The following is a 21,649-nucleotide window of genomic DNA, read 5'->3' on the forward strand; positions in this document are numbered from 1 at the left end:
TCCTCCTGTTCTTCTGAATGCAACTCGTAAAATACTTCTCAAGCCTCTTTCTAACTTTTCTAAATCCATTATTAAATTCTCTCCTGTGTATATTGTGACCTTCCATAACCCTACCTGACTCTTTCCCCCAAATCTTAAGTACCTTTCTTTCTTCCCTTGACGAGTTGTTCCAAATTTATTGTCACCCAGGGTTACTTTATGGTATCGTTCCCTGCGACAATGAGACAAACCCATACTGCTCCCTAAACAATCTTCACATATCTGCTCTGCATTTCCCAGAGTGAATCATTTCCCACTGGACGTTCCCAAGTTCCTGACAGGTAGCACCATACATCGCAGACCGCCAATTAAATACATTCCGTGCTCCCTGGTCCTATCCATGGGCAAGATAAATGTCAGGAAGTTCTGCCCTATCCAAGTCCTGCTTCCCGATCGGTTCCTCACTGTTCCCGCTGCAGTTTTTTTTTGTTTGTTTTTTTTTGTGTCAGAGTGGCGGCTGTATAGAATATTCCAAATGGGTTGATCTTGTTTCAGTGTTCGTCTCACAGTCTATTAACAAACGAACGCTCCACGTTGTCCTCCCTTTCTGCAGCTGCGATACTATCCCTGGTTTCCCATCGCACTCCCTTTACACTCTGTAACCCGACCCTGTCCATTTTGCAACATCTAAAATCCCGAAAGTCCTGCAGCCATCCCTGCCCTTGTGACAGTCGAGCGTCTGTGATAGTTCGGAACATAATTCAACCAGTGTAACAATCACGCCAGCAGCATTGAGCGTTTGTATTGCTACGTACCTGAACTGTATGAAGTCAGCAATCGTCCGCCAATTCTGCAATTTCCGGATGACAAGGTATATGAATGTTTAAATTTATGACATATTTGCCAAACCTGTTCATTGTAAAAAGACTTTATTTGAAAACTCCGCTGAATTGCCATAAACACGGGTGATATCTACACAGATGGCCATTTAATGTGAACACATACTTCATTCCATTCCTCAGCTCTTCTCTGAATTTCCTCTGTGTCAGTGTATAGATACAAGTATTGGTGCACATGCTGAGAATTTGCAACATGTACGCAAATTGCTGTAGGATGTATACCGGGGAATTCAAATATCTGTCCTCGTAAAAATAGTTTTGCACTTGCCATTTCAGGGAATGGACTACATTGGGCATCCAAAATAATATGAAATTAGCTGATATAGAAAACAGCAAAATCATCGATTTTCTGCGTTTTTCCACCTCGGCATCTTTCTGATTGTCGCTGCCGTGCCGAAGCTTTCTGCGGACTCTATTTGCCACAACGATATGTCTAATGGTTAACCCGTTAAACACCAGGATTAAGCCTATTGGTAGCAATGGTGTTAAAATATTGATCAGTAATTGGTATCCTTTCCACACGGGTGAAGTAGCGTATTCATATGTGGCGGTGCACCGCCACGGCGTGTTGTCAATGATGACGTAAGGTTCAATGGCAAAGTAATACGGGACACATCTCCCGCAACTCACTATAAGCACGGTCACGATAACCACCGTTGCTGTTCTCTCGGTGCAGTATCGCTCCCGCAGCTTTCGGCAACATATTGCGATGAAGCGATCGAAGGTAAAAGTGACGGTGAACCAAACAGAACAGTCCGTCCCTACACCGACAAGTATAAGTGTCAGAGCGCATACAGGAGTGAGGAGCAGGGATCTGGAATAAAGGTAGATATTGTTGGTCTGTTCCACTAAAGCAAAAACGATAACCACCATCAGATCCGCTGTTGCCATTCCAACCAGGTAACGGGTGATGCATTTGGAGAGTCCGCATTTTCCCCGAGATAGAGTCACAATCGCCAATAAGTTAACTGCAATAAATTGGAAAAAAATGGAACAATAATTTGAATAAATGTAGATTTTGAATGTCTGTTCTTCTAAACAATAAATACCATTAGATCCGTTGAGGCCATTCGAGCCAGGTAACGGTAAATTAACCTCACAATCGCCATTAAATTAACATAAGAAATTGGAAAGAAGGATAGATATCTGGTCAACAGCAACTCTCTGAATGACTCCATGGAGATGGTCTGTTTGGAAGTGGAAAGAGTCCATAGTGTGCGGTCTCGGTCGCTGCACTCCGGCTGGAGGACAATGACGGATGTGAGTGTCAGTGGATTGGCGACCTACCCACAGTTTAGAGCGAGACATCCGAGTTCCACGACTCACGGGCCGGTAAGCAGTCGATCACCACAGTAAACAACACCATTTCCATTACTAGGGGTTAAAGAGCTGAAGAGTTTGCAGCGGTGACAAAGTGGAATCAAAAGATGCAAAACACAATTCATCATTTAGTGACTTATGTAAGAACAGACCTACGTGTTGAAAGTAGACGGGACCGTCATTTAAATAAGCTGCCACGTTGTTATAAGGTCGGAGTGTATGCACTGATAGAGACTCCGACATAGAAAAGCAGAGACCAGCATCACGTCAGAAAGCCTAGCGAGGTGAAACTCTGAAACAATGTCAATCTCGGCACGAACATAATTGACAGAAAAATCACTTCGATCAAAGTACGAAAATAAAAAATAAAACAATTCAGCCGACGGTAGCATCTGTGCTCAGTAACAGTGTGGATACCGCAGCAGAGTAACGACGGCACCATACATAAAGTAACCAGCTCCGGCATCTTACCGGGGACAGCAATCGCTACAAGTGTGGGATAGTAAATGGCCGCGATGTAGTAAATCGCTGGATATCCCATATTCCGTCAGAAGCAGTGTTCAGTTGTACGGAAAGTTTGAGCTGCTCAGATGGACTGGTGATCGGTTAAGCAGACTTTTATTGAGGTGAGAGCAATTCCACTGAGGCAATTAGCGTGGCTATCACGTCAGGGACATTAGTGACAACCAACTGCACAAACACTTACGTTAAACTATTTTTACTCACTGTCCCCGTGTCATTAATTTGACTCCTCAAGGGATATTGCAATCTATTTACTTTAAAACAATATATGATGTGAATTTTCCATGTTATTTTCCATGATACCTTGCTATTTAAATAGGATTTTTTTATATCTGTGTTGCTTTGAATGTAGCCATTCATCTTGATGTGGATTTATTTTGTAACATTTGACGAAGCACATTCACTTCTGAAATTGAGGGAGGGAGTTTTGTGGGGGGAATGGAGAACACGTCTTTATTTAAGGGGAACATTCGTTCATTCTTTTCTTTCGTTCGTACCAGTCATCCTGGGACTTCGAGTGATGGAATTCACAGTGACAGCTGACATGTTTTTCAATAAAATACACCACATATTCCTCCAAATACTGTAAATTATCCACAGCGATATCCCAGAGACCTGTGATCAAAAAGGGAGCGTGTCCTCGGGAAATTAGCGACGGCTCTGGGCAGTTTGAAGAACAACGTTTTCCAGCGCACACATGGCCGGTTTGGCAGGAAACTGACCTCTGCCTGTGAATGACCTGACCACCCCATACCCGTGACGTGCAATTCAGTCTAGAATTCAGATCTCTGCAGGACCCCACTGATCAGAAGCATCCAGGGAGAAAACGCTCCACCCACAACAATCCTCAGTCTTCTGTGGGCGTCAGTTGTGAATCTACCAGCCAACCTTCCTGGATAACAAGTCTTTTAACGCTCTGAAAGTTCCTACTCTGGTTAACTGTACTAACTGCCATGTTAAAGTCCAGTTACACCATATCAACTTCTCTATCTTTATCAACGTGCTTTGCCTCCACCTCAGAGAATTCAGCCAGGCTCGCGAGCCATGACCTGTCCCGCCCAAAGCCGTACTCATCCTCCCTAACCAGGTTACGCCTGTCCAGATGCTCGTAACAGATGCCTGTTTCTAAGAATCCTCTCCAATAGTTTGCCCAGCATTGAAGTAGGACTCACTGGGCAGTAATTTACAGGGTTATCCCTGAACCCTTTCCCGCTCCAATCCACTGATGCCGACTCTGCGGCCAGTGATGACGCAAAGATCATCGCAATGGGTGCAGCAATCTCTTCCTCCCGCTTCTCGGAGTTCAGCGCGACCATACAAGAGGACTTATCTGTCCAAGCGTTTTTTTTTAAGTTGCAGTACATCCTCTCTCATAACCTCACCATATCGCACATCAGCCCGTTCAACGTTGTCCTCACAAACGTCAAGGTCCCTCTCACTTGTGATTACAGATGGAAAGTTTTCATTAAGGAACTGCCATTCCTCCCCCGCCTCAACGCGCACGATTCATCTGCTACCCCTGACCGGACCTGCTCTCACTGTAACCATCCTCTTCTTCCATACATCTACACTGCTTTGGAGTTCTCCTTAAGGCTATTGAATACCTTCTGTAGAGGTTGAGGTGAATGGTTACCCTCGACCCTGCCCCTTCAGGGCACGAAATGGAAGAGAGGCTCATCTGTACATAGTCCAGGGAAGGTCCCTCCAGGTTAGATCCGTTTGCACTTGGGACAGAAGCATGCCTCAGGCCTAAAATGCTAGGCTGGAGGCTGCTGGCTTTCTGGGTCGCAGGAGGCTAGGCACCCGGGGTCTTCCTTTCGAAGAGGAGAGTGAGTTAGGAGCCGGATGCTCTGATGTATGGGGGACTACGGCCCGCACCAGCTTCTCGCTCAGGGAGGGGAAGATTCCTCTCGGGCACGCCTGCAGCCTCCACTGAGCTCCAGCTGCGGCTCCAACCAGCTGACGGGACAGAAGGCCGGCTGTGTTCACGGACTGCATGGATCACTAAGGGGTCGTCCCGTCCGAGAACTACAAGGGGCGCTGCACAGGACAGTTAGGGCTATCTCGGCGGAGTGTAGGAGAGAGCGGGAGTGTCAGGTAGGAGAGGCAAGGCGTCAAGGAAGTGGTGATTGTGGGGAGAAGAAGGGAAGGTGATGCTGGCGAAGACCGATTGGGGAGGGAGATCGCGATACGTGTTGGAAGCTATGGATTCAGGATGACTGCGAAGGAGGAGTCAGCCCGATGGAAAAGAAGTGGATATTTCACTGTACAATAGTGGGAGTGCAATCCCATAATGTCCTGCGTAACGGAAGCCTTCTAAATTCTTAACGAGCACAAGTCTTTTCACTGACTCACAAAGCCGCACACTTCCTCAACCCAATCTCTCTCTCACAGCCCCCAGGCACCCTGTCTCTATCTCCGACACTTGGTCTGCCGTCTCTCTCTCTCTCTCTCTCTCTCTCTCTCTCTCTCTCTCTCTCTCTCTCTCTCTCTCTCTCTCTCTCTCTCTCTCTCTCTCTCTCTCTCTCTCTCTCTCTCTCTCTCTCTCTCTCTCTCTCTCTCTCTCTCTCTGTCTCTAAACCGTAGTTTCGCCCCCACCTCTACCAGGCTGGTTCCTAATCTCTCCTCCCAGTCTCTCTCCCGCTACTCGTTCTCCAGCCCTGGCGTCTATCCCAGTCTTTTCCTTCCTTCCTCCAGTGTCCCTCTCTTCTCCCTCTCGCAACTATCCTGATCGCCATTGTTTGTCCCTGAAAAGTCTTCGTCTTCCACTTCCTCCTTCATCATTCTCGCCCATGTCTCTCTCTCTCTCTCTCTCTCTCTCTCTCTCTCTCTCTCTCTCTCTCTCTCTCTCTCTCTCTCTCTCTCTCTCTCTCTCTTTCTCTCTCTCTCTCTCTCTCTCTCTCTCTCACACACACACACACACACACACACACACACACACACACAGCCCGTTTCGGCCCATGCCTGCGTCTCTCTCTTACTGAGAATCTTTTTGCACCGGGTCTCTATCGTTCAGGCCTTTGTCCGTCTCTCTGTCTCCCGTATATCTTCAACGATTATCTACCCAGATTATCTACCCGTCTCTTTCCCTTCCCTTTTGCCCTCCCACACCTCCACCCCTCTGACTTTCATCACAGGAGACCCTCAGGGCCACGTACTGAGCCGCTCCCTTACTCCCTGTATGCTCATTACTGTATCGCCACCCACATCTCCAATCTGTTTATTAAATTTGCCGACGACACTATATTGATTCGACTAATCTCAAAAAATAAAGTAGTGACCAGCAGGGAAAAAGTTATCTCTCTGACACAATGACATCAAATAAGGAACCTCTCCCGCATTGTCGCAAAAACAATGGAGCTGGTTGTTGTGGACTACAGGAGGAATGGAGACGGGATAACTCCTATTGATATCAATTGATCTGAGTTTGAGAGGGTGAACAGCTTTAAGTTCCTCAGCATCCGCATCATCGAGGACCTCACGTGGTCTCTACAGACAAGCCATGAACTGTAGAAGGCACGACAGCTCACTTAGAGATTGTAAGCAGTTTTGGGCCCCTGATCTTAGAAAGGATGGGCTAACCCTTGAGTGAGTTTAACAGAAGTTTGTGAAAATGATTCCAGGGTTGAATACCTTGTCATATGAAGAGAATTTGATGGGTGATACAATTTAAATCTATCGCATGTCCTCGATGGGCTCGATGAGGAGGGGCCGTGTCCTATGGGTGGGAGTGCCTGGGACCAGAGGAGACCATTTCTGAATAGGGGGTCGTCCATTTGTAACGTTGATGAGTTCAGCCAGAGTGTGGTGAATCTGTGGAATTCGTTGCCACAGGCAGTTGTAGAGGACAAGACTTTGTGCATATTTCAGACAGGTTGAGAGATTTATGACTTTTCAGGACATGACGGGATACAGGGAGAAAGCCGGAGTTTGGGTCTGTGAGGAACATTGGACCAGCCATGATGAAATGGCAGAGCAAACTCGATAACCGAACTCTGCTCCCACGTCTTTAGTCTTATGTTTAATATTCATTTCTCAGTTGTATTGTATCTGGATGATCTGGTTCATAAACTACCAGCTCTATTGCAACTTTCATAACTTTGCTCTGCACTGATCCTGACTAAAGTTCATGTTTATAACGTTAGAATATAGTTCTACTATTTAATTAATTCTTCTACCTTTGATGATGGAGCGATCGACTGTTTCGTAGTTCGAGCTGGTAGCTCGAAGCACACTGATTTCTCAATTTGCTAGGAAATTGTGTGCTCAAGTTGCTGGGATGTCTTTTATGGACGGACATGAGTGGTTCACTTGATCTTCCCTAGTGACCATTTCTTCATGCTTCTGGATTGTGCTCTCACTTAAGTTTCGTGGTGTGTATTTTGTATTTGTGTTAAACATGCCGGCAAGCGGTGCACAATTATGGTTTCGTTAAGAAAAACATAACCTGAGGAGGATTTTTTCCCCTTCTCCCAGTTTCACTGATGAAGTACCTCCTTGTTATTCTTCCTCCCCTGCCCACGACACTTCTTACTCTGACTTATCATCTCCTTTTTCAAATAAGTCAATAATTCAAGAATATCGTGGACAGAAGTGAGTATAGATGCCATTACTAATGTGAAAAAAGTGCTTTGGAAGCTGGAACGCCTGGAGGTAGATAAGACTCCTGGACCTGATAATGTACACCTCAGGGCTCAGAAACAGGTAGCTGAAGGGTTTGTGAAGGTATTAGAGTCACGGAACATGACAACTCAGGACAATGCCATTCGGCCTGTCTAGTCTGTGTCAAGCCATTAATCTGCCTGGTTCCAGCAAATTCTAACGGGACAATAGTCACCCATTCCCTCCCATCGATATACCCATCCGAACTTCTCTGAAATGTTGAAAATCGACCCTGCCACTGGCTCTGGCAGCACATTCCATATTCTCACCTCCTCTGAGTGAAGACGCTCCCCCCTCATGTTTCTGTTAAAGAATGAGTAATCATCTTTCTTGATTTTGGAATGTTTCTACCAAACTAGGAAGTTACAAATGTCACCACACTCTTTCAGAAGGAAGGGAGGCAGAAGAAAGGAAATTGTAGAACAGATAGTCAGACAGTGCTTGGATTCCATTAAGGATGATTTTTCGGAGTACATTGCGCATGCTAAAGTAAGCCAAATTCAGCATGGTTTTCTTCAAGGGTATATATTACCTGATCAATCTCTTAGAATTGTTTGACAAAATAACAAGCAGAATAGACAAAGGAGAGGCAGTGGATGTTTTTTTCTAGGATTTTCAGATGTTTTTTATCGACTTGCTGCACATGAGTCTGCCAAACAAGATCACAATTCGAGGTATTACAGGAAAGATGCTGGGATGGTTCGAAGATTGGTTTACTGGAATCAAACAAAAAGGTAGAAGTGGGCTGAGAAGTGGCAGATGGTGTTCAACACGGAGAAGTGTGAGGTGGCAGACTTTGGAAGAACAACCTACAAGATAGGGTACAAAGTAAATGTCAGGAAATTTGGCAGTGTGGGGGACAAGAGGGATCTGGGCTTACAATTGATGTTGTGCGGCAGGGTTTAAGAGTCGGCACAACATTGTGGGCCGAAGAGCCTGTACTGTAATGTACTATTCTATGCTCAATGTTCTAAAACCAGACACCAGTTTGTTCTATTTCTGATGGATCTTTTAACCCGTTACGGGATACGTGGCCAAATTGGGGGCTCGTCCAGGAAATGAAAATTAGATGATTGGAGCCATTCTAAATATGTTGGGGTCTTAATTGAGTGATTAGTGGTTGATCTTATTGTAGAATAACTCTTTTGATTTCCTGGAGTGGAAAATCAGCTGCAATGGAGATTGTGCTTGGTAGGTTTCTGTGGAACCATCCCCTGAAGTATGAGATGATGCTAAAAGAGATGTGCGGTTGGGAATTATTCATAAGTTAAAACTTAAGGTAAACACTAGAATGAGAATTTCGATAATACAACCGTTAGTAGCAGAGCAATTTATATGCAAGGAACGTTTGAAGAGGATGTGTGGGAAATGCTGTTGAAAGTAAACCTACTGACGCTGAGGTTCAGCGTCGGTTAGAAAAATTAAATGGTTGATGATAAAGTGGCTGAGAGTCAGCAGGCGAGTTGGCTTTAACCCATGAGTATAAGTTTTTGCTGAATGAGTGCCACAAAGAGAGTAGCTGGATTATTCAGGGTGAACTGGAATTTGAAATTGGGACTGGTAATGAAAGCGCAGAAGAGGAGGTTGGCTAGATTGCCTGTGTTCAGTTTATAGAAGCATCTGTGAATTCACAGGGTACTGAACTTTGTGTTGAAACACAGTTAACGTCTGATGTGTTTGACCCGGTTGAAAAGGAATTCAGTTATTTTGTGTCAGATGGCCTTGGTTCAGTGATTAACGGGTTAGCCTTCGTACCAGTGGAAATTGAGGATTCTCAGTCACTTGAGCAGACAGTGATCTAAAAGTTTGTGATGAGATGAACACTGGTGAGCTGACTGTTATTGAAGCTATTGAGAAGGGTGCTGTTTCTGGACTTTTGAACAAAGTACATCTGAAGTCTACGTTGTTTTCAAGACCTTTGACCTTGCTGACAGAACCAGCTCTCTCAGATGCGGAGACAGTATCCGTTGATTTGATTAACTATATTTTGGAATTTAACGATAAACACCTTGGTGATGTTAAAGTTTGGGAATTGGAGAGTCAGTTTGTGAATTCGGAGACTTCTCGAAACAAAGGGAAGTGTTGTTTTGACCAAGAGAAGCCATATACAGGTGTTCTTATGGAAACATTTAGAACTAAAGATCTTGGAGATACAATTAATGACTTGTTTGGAAAAAAGGACTTCTTTCGAAGTTCAGCGAATGGGCTTTGTTTAGAAAACACGAGTGAGGAGTTAGCACCTGTGCAGGATAAAGTTCAGGCCGTCCTTGAAAGCGCAGTTGGAGCCGATCACGTGATGGTTAATTGTTCTGTGATGAAGCGGAAATGAGAAAATGGGTGATCAAATGCTAGTTTGAAGATAACAGGATTTGGTTTTGCGGGAATTTGGTTTTGTAGCAAAGTATGTGAAGGGTGAAGACAATAACATGGTGGATTGATTGTCTGGAGGTTAAGTTTAAGAATGAGATAGAAACTAGTATTTTTATATGCTTCTCTAGTCTGCTGCATGTTAATCAGATATGTATTGCGTTATATTCTGTGATCTACTGTTAGACAAAAATTTTGCTCCTTGATCAAAATTTTTCTCCAACAGTAAGGAGGTGTGACGAGATCCTAAGCATTATTCAATATGAAATGTGCCTTTAACAGAGAGAGAGAGAGAGAGAGAGAGAGAGAGAGCACCGAACAGCTCGTGAGTCTCCATGGTTACGGAAGGGCGGGGATATATAATGGGCAGCTGGCGTTCAGCATGTTTGGGATATATACAAGGTCAGCTGGCTTTTCACACAGACACACAGACACATGGAAGACAAGGACAGAAATACAGAAGAAATAGACACTGGTTCAGCTTTCGCTGTCCACTAAAGTATGGGTTTTGCTCGCAGTGTGGAAAAGGGGTGACGGGTGGAATGCTCTCGGTGTGTTTATCCCTGGACTGTGTTGATAGCTTTACCGCGTGGAAACGGTACCCTTTTGTGTGATCACAGTCGGTGACCTTAACAGGACTTCGGAGGACAACGGTAAGTTCGACGGCATCGGCTTACTTGGAAAACAAATCTCCTCTCGCTCTCTCTCCTCAGTTCTACTCAACTTAACTTCAAGAACTGAACAGACGTCATTCCTATACCATCGTTAGAATGTATCATTTACAACATAAACTTGAAGATTTTGGGGTTTTATATTTACACACTTGTGTATGCATAAACTCTACTAACCTGTTCGGTTTATCTGGTTTTAAATTACTATATTTCATAGAACATAGAATAGTACAACACATTACAAGCCCTTCGGCCCACAATGTTGTGCCGACCCTCAAACCCTGCCTCCCATGTAACACCCCCACCCACATTAAGTTCCTCCGTATAACTGTCTAGTAGTCTCTTAAACTTCGGTAGTGTATCTGCCTCCACCACTGACTCAGGCAGTGCATTCCACGCACCAACCTCTCTCTGAGTAAAAAACTTTCCCCTAATATCACACTTGAACTTCCCTCCCCTTACCTAAAAGCCATGTCCTCTTGTACTGAGCAGTGGTGCCCTGGGGAATAGGTGCTGGCTGTCCACTCCATCTATTCCTCTTAATATCTTGTACACCTTTATCATGTCTCCACTCATCCTCCTTCTCTCCAAAGAGTGAAGCCCTAGCTCCCTTAATCTCCCTTAATTACGTATATAGTAATAAATAGTATTTTTCGTTACAATATCAGACTCCAGGTGTGTTCCATTTCTGCTGGTTCTTTTAACCCGTTATGGGGCACGTAACAAAACCATTGCAACCCCAACATCACACCGCATATCTGTAAAACCCGTCAATCCCTACAGCACTCGTCATCTCTGCAAACCCTCCATCACCCACCCTGGTGCATTCAGACGACCGCAGACCCGAGAAAGATACAGTCGTGTCAGACTGAATGGCTCATAAAACTCTGTTGGCCAGTAGAAACTACAGACTGATCAAGGACTGGGGAAGCAAATAAACCAGTTTTCTCCGCCCCCCCCCCCCCCATTTTGTAGACTATGAACTTATTCTTGCATTGGGATATTACAGGAGTAATGAGCTCCAATTTGGACTATTGTGTGCGGTTGGGCTCAACTACCTACAGGAATGATGTAAATAAGTTTGAAAGAATACAGAAAAATATAACACTGTTATTACCTGGACTGGTTATATTGAATTGAAGGAAAGATTGCATATGTTAGCACATCATTCCCAAGCGAGTAGAAGACTGAGAGGAGATTTAATAGAGGTATACATTATGAGGTGTATAGAGAGTGTAAATGCAATGAGGCTTTTTCCACTAATGACAGCTGAGAATGCATCTGGAGATCATGGGTGAAGGGTGAAATGTGAAATGTTTAAGGGAAACATGTGGGGAAACTTCTTCACCCAGAGGGTCGACAGAGTGCAGACAGTGCTTCCAACGCAAATGGTGATTGAGATTCCGATGTCAACGGATAAGAGGTGATTGGATAAGTACATGGGTGAGAGGGAGATGGATGGACATGTCCGGGTACAGTTCGATGGGAGTCGGCAGTGTAAATAATTCCGCACTGGCCTGACGGGCTGAAGACCCTGTTTCTGTGCTGCGGTTTCCTGTGGCTGTCTGACGGTATGTCTGGGTTAGAACGTTAGTGTCTCACAGCACCGACCAATCTAGAAAGTCGGTGATACTGTTCGATTCCTCTGTCCTTGCACACACCGAAGCATGGAGACTAAATGAAATGGATGATTACGTCATGAGAAGATGGAAACGCCGATGTGAGAGGATGATGGGAGTGTCACACTACAGGTAAGGCGGTAAACACAGTAGTTCCGGTGGGTGTGACAGTGGGCCCAGTACAGTGAACAGATCTGTTGCTTCATCGGTTGTAATGGGGATCATTCGCCCCGATACTGTACAACAATGGGTTCAGTTAATCCGAATCCTATCCTTGGTCAGAAACTGTAGGTCAGAAATACTGAAAGTCGTTGGAGGTTTGGTGTTGTGGGGACGTCATGTTTTAATTGTGTTGAACTCGTGGACAATACGGTACCTTTTCTGTCTCTTTCTCTTAGAGTCGAAAGGGTTTATTAAGTGTTGTATGATTCCAATAACAATTATTTGTTAACCATTGAACAAATAAGAGCATGTCATTTCCTGCGATATATTGAAAATATTAATGCATTGCTGTTTTAAAATATAGCACGATGTTTGGACATAGGTGAGTTCAAATGCAAGAGAAAGAGAAAGATTACGGTCATGAATGGCTTTATGTGAGTTGTGTGTTTCCTTTGATTGTGATGGAGTGGGGATTAATAAATTAATACTTTTCTTCTCTATGCACGTGATAAAAAATTGTGTCACCTTGCGAGAAGTGATTTCCAGGAACTGGTGTGAATTTGAAGGATGCATATCTTTCCGAAATTCTATGAACTGCTGCTGTATGCTGACCTCAGGTCTCCACATCTCACTCTCCCAAGTTCGGTAGAATACGTGCTGAAGCGTTTTGATTTGGAAATTGTTTATTCTGTACTCTCCGATTGCCTGCTATGGTGTTGAAGGAAGACAATTGTGAGACCGGTATTTGCTTTGTTCGCTGTGTTTTTAGTTTGGGTCGTTTTGTATATTTTATTTATTATTAATTTCAGAGGGAGACACGGATTTCACAATGGCTATGTGGACTCAGGGTTAATTGATTCGATGTTTGATTGTTTCTACACCCGATACCATAAAACCACGATTCAGAGGTATTGGGATAAATTGTCATTCTGGAAGACTGCTTATTTTAATGAGCACCGGAAGCTGCTCTGAACACCTTTAAGTGATGGTTTTAAGTTGTAGGTCTCCACTGGAAAGAATTGTTTTGAGGTCTTTGTAGCATATGCCCTGTAATATGCAAATTGCAGGTCAGTTTAGATAATGTGGCGTTGTAGTCAATAGCTCAGCGATTTGCTTACGTCATCAGCCTAATTCCATAAATCATCCAGTTGCTGCTGTGTGGTCAGATTAAATCGACTATTTCTTGGAGAACTATAACTGTAGAGTCCAATTGTTGTAAAATGTTTTAAAATTTCACGACTTTTGGAATCTGCAGTTACCCTCCTAGTTACCCTCCTAGCGGGACGCGGCTGCCCGCTGTCTTCCAGCCAGTATTCACGCTATCTACTGCATCATCTGCCTTCTGTTAGGAAGCCAATTCTGAATAAACACTGTATTACCTAGATCCCAAGGCCCTGACTATCGGAATTAATACACCGACTATTCAGATTCCTCTGTTTCTTTAATTTCACTTTTACAAATAATTCAATCTGGCTCATATAGGACAGCATACCTCTCAAAGAGTCACATTGCCTCTCCGAAGCCAGACTACGTTTCTCCAAATACTCATAAATTCCATCTTCAATTATCCTCTACAACAGTTTACCCAGTACTGATGAAAGACTCACAGCTCTGTACTTCCAACGAGTATCCCTATTATCTTGCTTCAACAGATGATTAACATTTGCCAACCTCTAATCTTCTAGTTCTACTTCCTTGACCAGGGAAAACACAAATACTCTGTCCAGAATCTCAGCAATGTATTCGTTTCCCTTCCTAATTCAGCTGGACTATATCCCTTCCGGCGCAGTGGAATTATCTATCATAATGTTTTTCAAGTTTCAAGCGCATCCTCTTTCTCAGTGTCGGCATGTTCCGGCATATCCGCCTTTTTATGCTGTGTTCACAATCATCAATTTATTTAGTGAGGAGCTTCACCGCCTCCTTGGACTCCAGACACAAGTTTTCCTCTTTTTCCTCTGATCTGCCCACACACTTCCCAGTCACTTCCTGTGTTTCACAGTGCAACTCGTCAAGGACTTCTCAAGTCCCCTTCTAACTCTTCTAAGTTCATTATTAAATTATCTCCTGTCTTCCACAATTCTACCTGATCCTTTCCCTCTAAACCTTAAGTACAATTCTTCCTTCCTCTTGACGAGTTGTTACAACTTTATTGTCACCCAGGGTTACCTTATGCGATTATCATTGCCCTGCGACAATGGGACAAGCCCTTACTGAACCCCATGACAGTGCTCCCTAAACAATCTCCACATATTCTGCACAGTTCTGGTCAACGAATTATCGGAAAGATATCAGTAAATTAGAGACAGTACAGAGAAGATATACTAGAATTTTAGCTGGGTTTCAGCAACTTAGTTACAGGGAAAGATTGAACAAGTTAGGTTATTCTTTGGAGCGTAGACGTTTGAGGGGGGACTTTATAGAGGTATTTAAAATAATGACGGAGATAGATCGAGTTGACGTGGATAGGCTTTTTTCCATTGACAGTAGGGGAGATTCAGAAACAAGGAGATGAGTTGAGAGTTCGGGGGCAAAAGTTTAAGGGTAACACTAGGGGGAATTTCTTTACTCAGGGAGTTGTAGCTGTGTGGAATGAGCTTCCAGTAGAAGTGGTAGAGGCAAGTTCAGTATTTTCATTTAAAATAAAATTGGATAGGTATATGGACAGCAAAGGAATGCAGGGTTATGGGCTGTGTAGGTAGGTGGGACTAGGAGAGTGTAAGCGTCGGCACGAACTAGAGGGGCCGAAATGGCCTGCTTCCGTGCTGTAACTGTTATATGGTTATATGGTTATATCCATCGCGTATTTCCCTGAGTGCATCATTTCCTAAGTTCCTGTCAGGTAGCACCACACATCGCGGACCCCCAACTAAATACATTCCATGCTCCCTGGTCCTATAATTGTGCAAGGTAAATGTCGGGGAGTTCTGCCCTATCGTTCTGAAATGCTGAACCGCGGAGAGATCTGTCACCTAACCCGTTTCTTTTTCCCAATATAAGATCGGGTATGAGCTTTTCTCTCGCCCGCCTTTCTTCTGATAGTGACATGAATCCATCCCAGACACAACTGAGAAATTATGCCATGCCTAAACATTTTATCCTGGGGAGGTGCCGAAGAATATTACGGAAGTTTCAGTTACCCATGTGAATAACATGGAAATCACCAAGTCCCGCTTCCCGATCGGTTCCTCACTGTTCCCGTTGAAGATTTTTTTTTGTCTGAGAGGCGGCTGTACAGAATACTACAAATGGGGTGATCACGTTTCTGTGTTCGTCTCACAGTCTATTAACAAACGAACGCTCCACGTTGTCCTCCCTTTCTGCAGCTGCGATACTATCCCTGTTTTCCCATCGCACTCCCTTTAAACTCCGTACCCGACCCTGTCTATTTTGAAACATCTAAAACCCGGAAGGTCGTGCAGCCGTCCCTGCCCTTTGACAGTCGAGTGTCTGTGATCGTTTGGAACATATTTCAAATAGTGTAACAATCACTCCAGAAGCATTGAACGTTTGCATTGCTACCTACCTGAACTGTATGAAATAAACAATCTTCCGGCAATTCTGCAATTTTCCGATGACCAGGAATATGATTGTTTGAATTAATGACATATTTGTCAAACCTGCTCATTGTAAAACGGCTTTATTTGAAAACTCAGGTAAATTGCCATTAGATAACGGTGTTATCTATACAGGTGGCCATTTAATGAAAACACATACTTCATTCCATTCCTCAGCTCTTCTCTGAATTTCCTCTGTGTCAGTGTATAGATACAAGTATTGGTGCACACGCCGAGCATTTGCAGCATGTACCCAAATTGCTGTAGGATGTATACCGGGGTACTCAAATATCTGTCCTCGTAAAAATAGTTTTGCACTTGCCATTTCAGGGAATGGGCTACATTGGGCATCCACAATAATATGAAATTAGCTGATATAGAAAACAACAAAATCATCGATTTTCTGCGTTTTTCCACCTCGGCATCTTTCTGATTGTCACTGCTGTGCCGAAGCCTTCTGCGGACTCTATTTGCCACAACTATATGTCTTATGGTTAACCCGTTAAACACCAGGATTAAGCCTATTGGTAACAATGGTGTTAAAATATTGATCAGTAATTGGTATCCTTTCCACACGGGGGAAGAAGTGTATTCATATGTGCCAGTGCACCGCCACGGCGTGTTGTCAATGATGACGTAAGGCTCAATGGCAAAGTAAAACGGGACACTTCTCCCTAAGCTCACTATAACCACGGTCACGATAACCACCGTTGCTGTTCTCTCGGTGCAGTATCGCTCCCGCAGCTTTTGGCAACATATTGCGATGAAACGATCACAGGTAAAACTGACCGTAAACCAAACAGAACAGTCCGTCGTTACCTGGACAAATACAACTGTCAGAGCGCATACAGGAGTGATGAGCAGGGATCTGGAATAAATGTAGATATTGTTGGTCTATTCCACTAAACCAAAAACGATAATCACCATCAGATCTGCTGTTGCCATTCCAACCAGGTAACGGCTGATACATTTGGATAGTCCGCATTTTCCCCGAGATAGGATCAAAATCACCATTAAATTAACTGCAACAAATTGGGAAAAAATGGAAAAATAATTTGAATAAATGTAGATATTCCGCTAAAGCAACAACGACAACCACCATCAGATCTGTTGAGGCCATTCCAGCCAGGTAACGGTAATTTAACCTCACAATCGCCGGTAAATTAACCTAAGAAATTGTAAAGCAGAATAGATATATGGTAAACAGCAACTCTCTGAATGCATCCATGGAGATGCATTGGAAGTGGCAAGCGGGAATCCAGTGTGTGCGGTCTCGGTCGCTGCACTCCGGCTGGAGGACAATGACGGATGTGAGTGTCAGTGGATTGGCAACCTTCCCACAGTTTAGAGCGAGGCATCCGAGTTCAACGACTCACGGACCGGTGAATGGAAGATTGTAAACAAAACCATTCCCATTATTAGGGGAGAAACATTTGAAGGGATTGTTTGCAACGGTGAGAAAGTGGAATCAAAAGATACAAAACACATTTTCTCATTTACACATTGTATGAACAGACCTACGTGTCGAAAATAGACTGGACCGTCATTTAAATAATCTGCCATGCTGTTATAAGGTCGAAGTGTCTGCACTGATAGAGACTCCGACCTAGAAAAGCAGAGACCAGCATCACTTCAGGAAGGCTCGCATCAATTCAGAAATTGACAAAAATAATTCACGACTATCAAAGTACGAAAATGAAACTAAAACAATCAGGTGCCTGAATCCTCCATTCCGGAAACACATTTCAGCCGATGGTATCATCTGTGCTCAGTAACAGTGCGGATCCCGCAGCAGAGTAACGACGGCACCGTACATAAAGTAACAAGCTCCGGCATCTTACCGGGGACACCAACCGCTACAATTGTGGGATAGAAAACGGCCGCGATGTGGTAAATCGTCGAATATCCCATATTCCGTCAGAAGCAGCGTTCAGTTGTACGGAGCGTTTCAGCTGCTCAGATGGACTGGTGATCGGTTTAGCAGACTTTTATTGAGGAGAAAGCAATTCCACTGAGGCAATTAGTGTGGCTATCACGTCAGGGACATTAGTGACAACCAAATGCACAAATACTTACTTCAAACGATTTAATCTCACTGTCATTAATCTGATACCCCAAGTGATATTGCAATCTATTTACTTTCAAACAAAATACAATGTGAATCGTCCATGTAATTTTCCATGATACCTGGGTTTAGGTGTTTAAATAGCGTATTTGTTAGATCTGTGTTGCTTTTAACATTTGACGAAGCACATTCGCTTCCGAAATTAAGCGAAGGTGATTGTTTTGATATGAAAGATAGAGAAAACTTCTTTATTAAAGGGGAACTTTCGTTCATCGTTTCGTTCGTTCGTTCCAGTCATTCTGGACTGTTTCAGTGATGGAAATCACAGTGACAGCTGACATATGTTACAATAAAATACACTGCAGCTATATTCCTCCAAACACTTTAAAAGATCCACAACGATATTCCCCAGAGACCTGTGATCAAAAAGGGAGCATGTCTTCGGGAAATTAGCGAGCGCTTTGGATAATGTATTTCAGCGCACACAATGTCCGTTTGGCAGGAACCTGACCTCTGCTACTGAATGACCTTACCACTCCATACCCGTGACGTGCGATGCATTCTATTTAGCTTTACAAATATTCTCAAATCTGCCACAATTCTACCAGTCTTTCCCATCCATTCGCTCTTTGAACAAAAGTAGCTACTGAAATCTGTGAACCATCCGCAGTTTCCCAGGCTGTTCTGTTATTTGCCACGAAGTTGTATTTTTTATTGCCTTTCTAGCGTCACCATGAGTATGGGCATAACAGAGGATGTGTTCAAGTTCATCTTTCAATCACACTTCCTTCTGCTCCTGCAGTGAACCGCTTCGTGACGATTGTGGTTCTCGTACAGATGAGCGGGCCTCGGCTTATTGGAGAGAGTCTCATCACTCCGTTTCCATTGTGGAACTCGTACTAATGTGCGGCCCTCGGTTTATTGGAGAGAGTCTCATCACTCTGTTTCCATTGTGGAACTCGTACTAATGTGCGGCCCTCGGTTAACTCGATAAAGTATCACCTCCGCCTTCAAATTCATCTTTCCAACGTGAATCACTCCGTAACTTTCCGCGTTGAACACCTGTAACTTCTCAGCGCTGGTCTGCGTCCTGTCACTGTCCTGTTGTAATCGGTACTATCCATAATTCCGCCATCCTCCACATAATCGCAAATACAATAAATCACCCTTCCTCCTCCTCATCCAACTCGTTCATAAAATCCGAGGTTCTCAACTGATTTCTGCAGCACGCCGTTGGTCACCGAATTCCAGGGAGAAAACACTTCATCCACAACTATCCTCTGCCTTCTGTGGGCGTCATTTCTGAATCCACCAGCCAACTATCCCTGGATACCAAACCTTATTTTGGCTAGCATTGTCTTTAAAGTCCCGCTCATCCATTCAGTAATTGCACTCTGTTGTGTTCGATAAGGGACACCAACCTGTGTTTTACATTTTGTATCACATCTTTGGAGTAGCCAGGACCATGAATGATTCTAGAGCTTAGCAATCCCCAAACGGTGGAAATTCCGTCCAAAATAATCCTGGCTGTAACGTCGGCGGTTTTCATCATCTAGTTGGTTAAGCCTCTATCCACTTGGTGATGGCATCCACCATCTCGAGGATATAGTTGATTCCTCCAGGGCATGGGGTTGAAAATCTAACAAAATAATCCTACAAATTAACATATGGACCTTCTACGGAGCGGGTCTTAAAACTGCTTCAATTGCCGGTTTATCTGGGTTATCACTGATCACAAATCAAACAATTCTTACAATAATGTACATCATCTCGCAGCTTTGGGCACAAACATAGATTCTTCAACTATTCCATAGTTCTAACTGCTCCTGGGTGCCCACGAATGTCACGGTGCTAGTGCATCATCTGATTTATTTCACAATGTCGCACCTCAAATTTACCACTTTCAAGTATAATCCAAATCCGTGCCTGTATCCAACGATACTTCCAATAATCTTCAGAGTCCTCTCCTGTTTATACCTTTGCTAACCCCTGATCCTGTTGCTGGGTCATGACTAAGACTATATCTGTACAGTCTGCTGGTTTTCCTGTCATTCCCGCCTCTATATCTAGTTTCCATTTCACCATACAACTTGATTCTAGTTTGGCTATCTCACCAGTCCTCCCACACCCTTCCGGGGATGTCTCTAAGTGAGCCTCCACTTTTTTAATCCATCAGTGTTTTCTCTTGCCTTCTCAAATATATACTTCATCAAGGGAACTGATGACAAAGGTTTGCCTTCGATTGGGATATAACGTCTCGATTCGCATAACGGTAAATATTTAGTAAAAGCACATGGGCATCCAGTGAATGAAGGGAGATGGGTCATGTGCAGACCTCCAAGTTTAGTCTCATTTGGCCTCTTGTTCAGCGCAGGAGCAGTGAGTCACAGGGCTTGTTCCTCTTCTCTACAGTTCCGTGATCACAACATGTCCAGGTGATGTGTTCACATTTTAATGTCAGTCTATTCATCATCTGCTGTCCATTCACCTACATTCATCTGGTTCATCTGCACTGACGGGGGTAACATAGGGCACGGTGTCATGCAACACCGGAACAAGCTCTCCCGCCGGCCATGTCAACCTCCTGCTGCAATGCGGATCTTTGGATAATTCCAAACGTCAAACCTGAGCTTCCCTCGCAATCCTGCTCACAAACTCTCTCAGTGTAGCACAGAACAACGTAGTTACAAATTCCTCAATCAGAATGCATGGCATATCGCAGACAGTCCGGAACTGTCATAAGAAAATCGAAAAGATTCTTATATTATTTATGAGCGCGATATAACTCGAATAGATCAACGCTCTGGTTCACATTGAAGAATATGTGACAGATTCAGCAAACGCAAGAGTGCAGAGATACACGGAGAAGACAACAAATTAGAATTGCTGAGGGAAATACATTCATTTAAATAATGCTGGTATACTCAATAGGCTTTCTTGGTGGTTTTTATTTCGATCAATTTATGAAATTTATTACGCACTTAATTATTTAAGTTAATAAATATATTTACTTTGTTTATTTTCATTCAACCTTTCAGAAGTTGTGTTGCCGAACCACAGAGGTTTACGGATCACATTCAGCTCAGTGGGCGTTGTGCGTTTTTGCAAAGAATAACATGCAGAATGGTCTGTTTGCCATATGACCCTAAGACACAACCGTCATTATTCATTAGTGCATTGTCTCTCTCACAATTTTAACTTCATCCAACTGCAGAACACTCTTGTTCTAAGAATAGCTCAGTGAATACAGATTCTATTTTAAGAGTATTCACTAGATTGGTGGAACAGAGGGATAGAAGGAAAAAATAAAACATCGGCTCACACTGAGTCAGATATTCACAGGTACTGGACTGAGAGAATAACAATAACACTGGAGCAGACAGACTGATACAGAATGAGAGCCACATTCTCACACTGTAGCAGAGACGGACAGATACAGAATGAAACCCACACTGTCACACTGTTACAGCGACTGACAAATACCGAATGAAACCCACTCTCTCACACTGTAACAGTGACTGACAGATACAGAGTGAAACCCACACTCTCACACTATAACATGACCGACAGATACAGAATGAGACCCACATTCTCACACTCTAGCCGAGACTGATAGATACAGAATGAAGCACATAGTCTCACTCTGTAAGAGAGACTGACGGATACAGAATGAAACCCACACTCTCACACTGTAACAGATACTGTCAGATGCAGAATGAAACCCACACTCACACTGCAACAGAGACTGACAGATACAGAATGAAACCCACACTCTCACACTGTAACAGAGACTGTCAGATGCAGAATGAAACCCACACTCACACTG

The 21,649-nt window shown here is 43.7% G+C and overlaps 1 protein-coding gene across 1 annotated transcript in view; it reads left to right on the forward strand.

Moving 5' to 3' along the window:
• The first annotated feature begins 4,577 nt into the window (after positions 1–4,577).
• Positions 4,578–21,649, forward strand: part of LOC132386701 (NACHT, LRR and PYD domains-containing protein 6-like) — a 109,973-nt gene continuing 92,901 nt past the window's right edge. The window contains exon 1 of the mRNA XM_059959059.1: positions 4,578–4,817. Coding sequence (XP_059815042.1) covers positions 4,578–4,817 — 240 coding nt within the window. The remainder of the gene's footprint in view (positions 4,818–21,649) is intronic.

Source organism: Hypanus sabinus, unplaced genomic scaffold (assembly GCF_030144855.1).
Source record: "Hypanus sabinus isolate sHypSab1 unplaced genomic scaffold, sHypSab1.hap1 scaffold_126, whole genome shotgun sequence".
Lineage (NCBI taxonomy): Eukaryota > Metazoa > Chordata > Chondrichthyes > Myliobatiformes > Dasyatidae > Hypanus > Hypanus sabinus.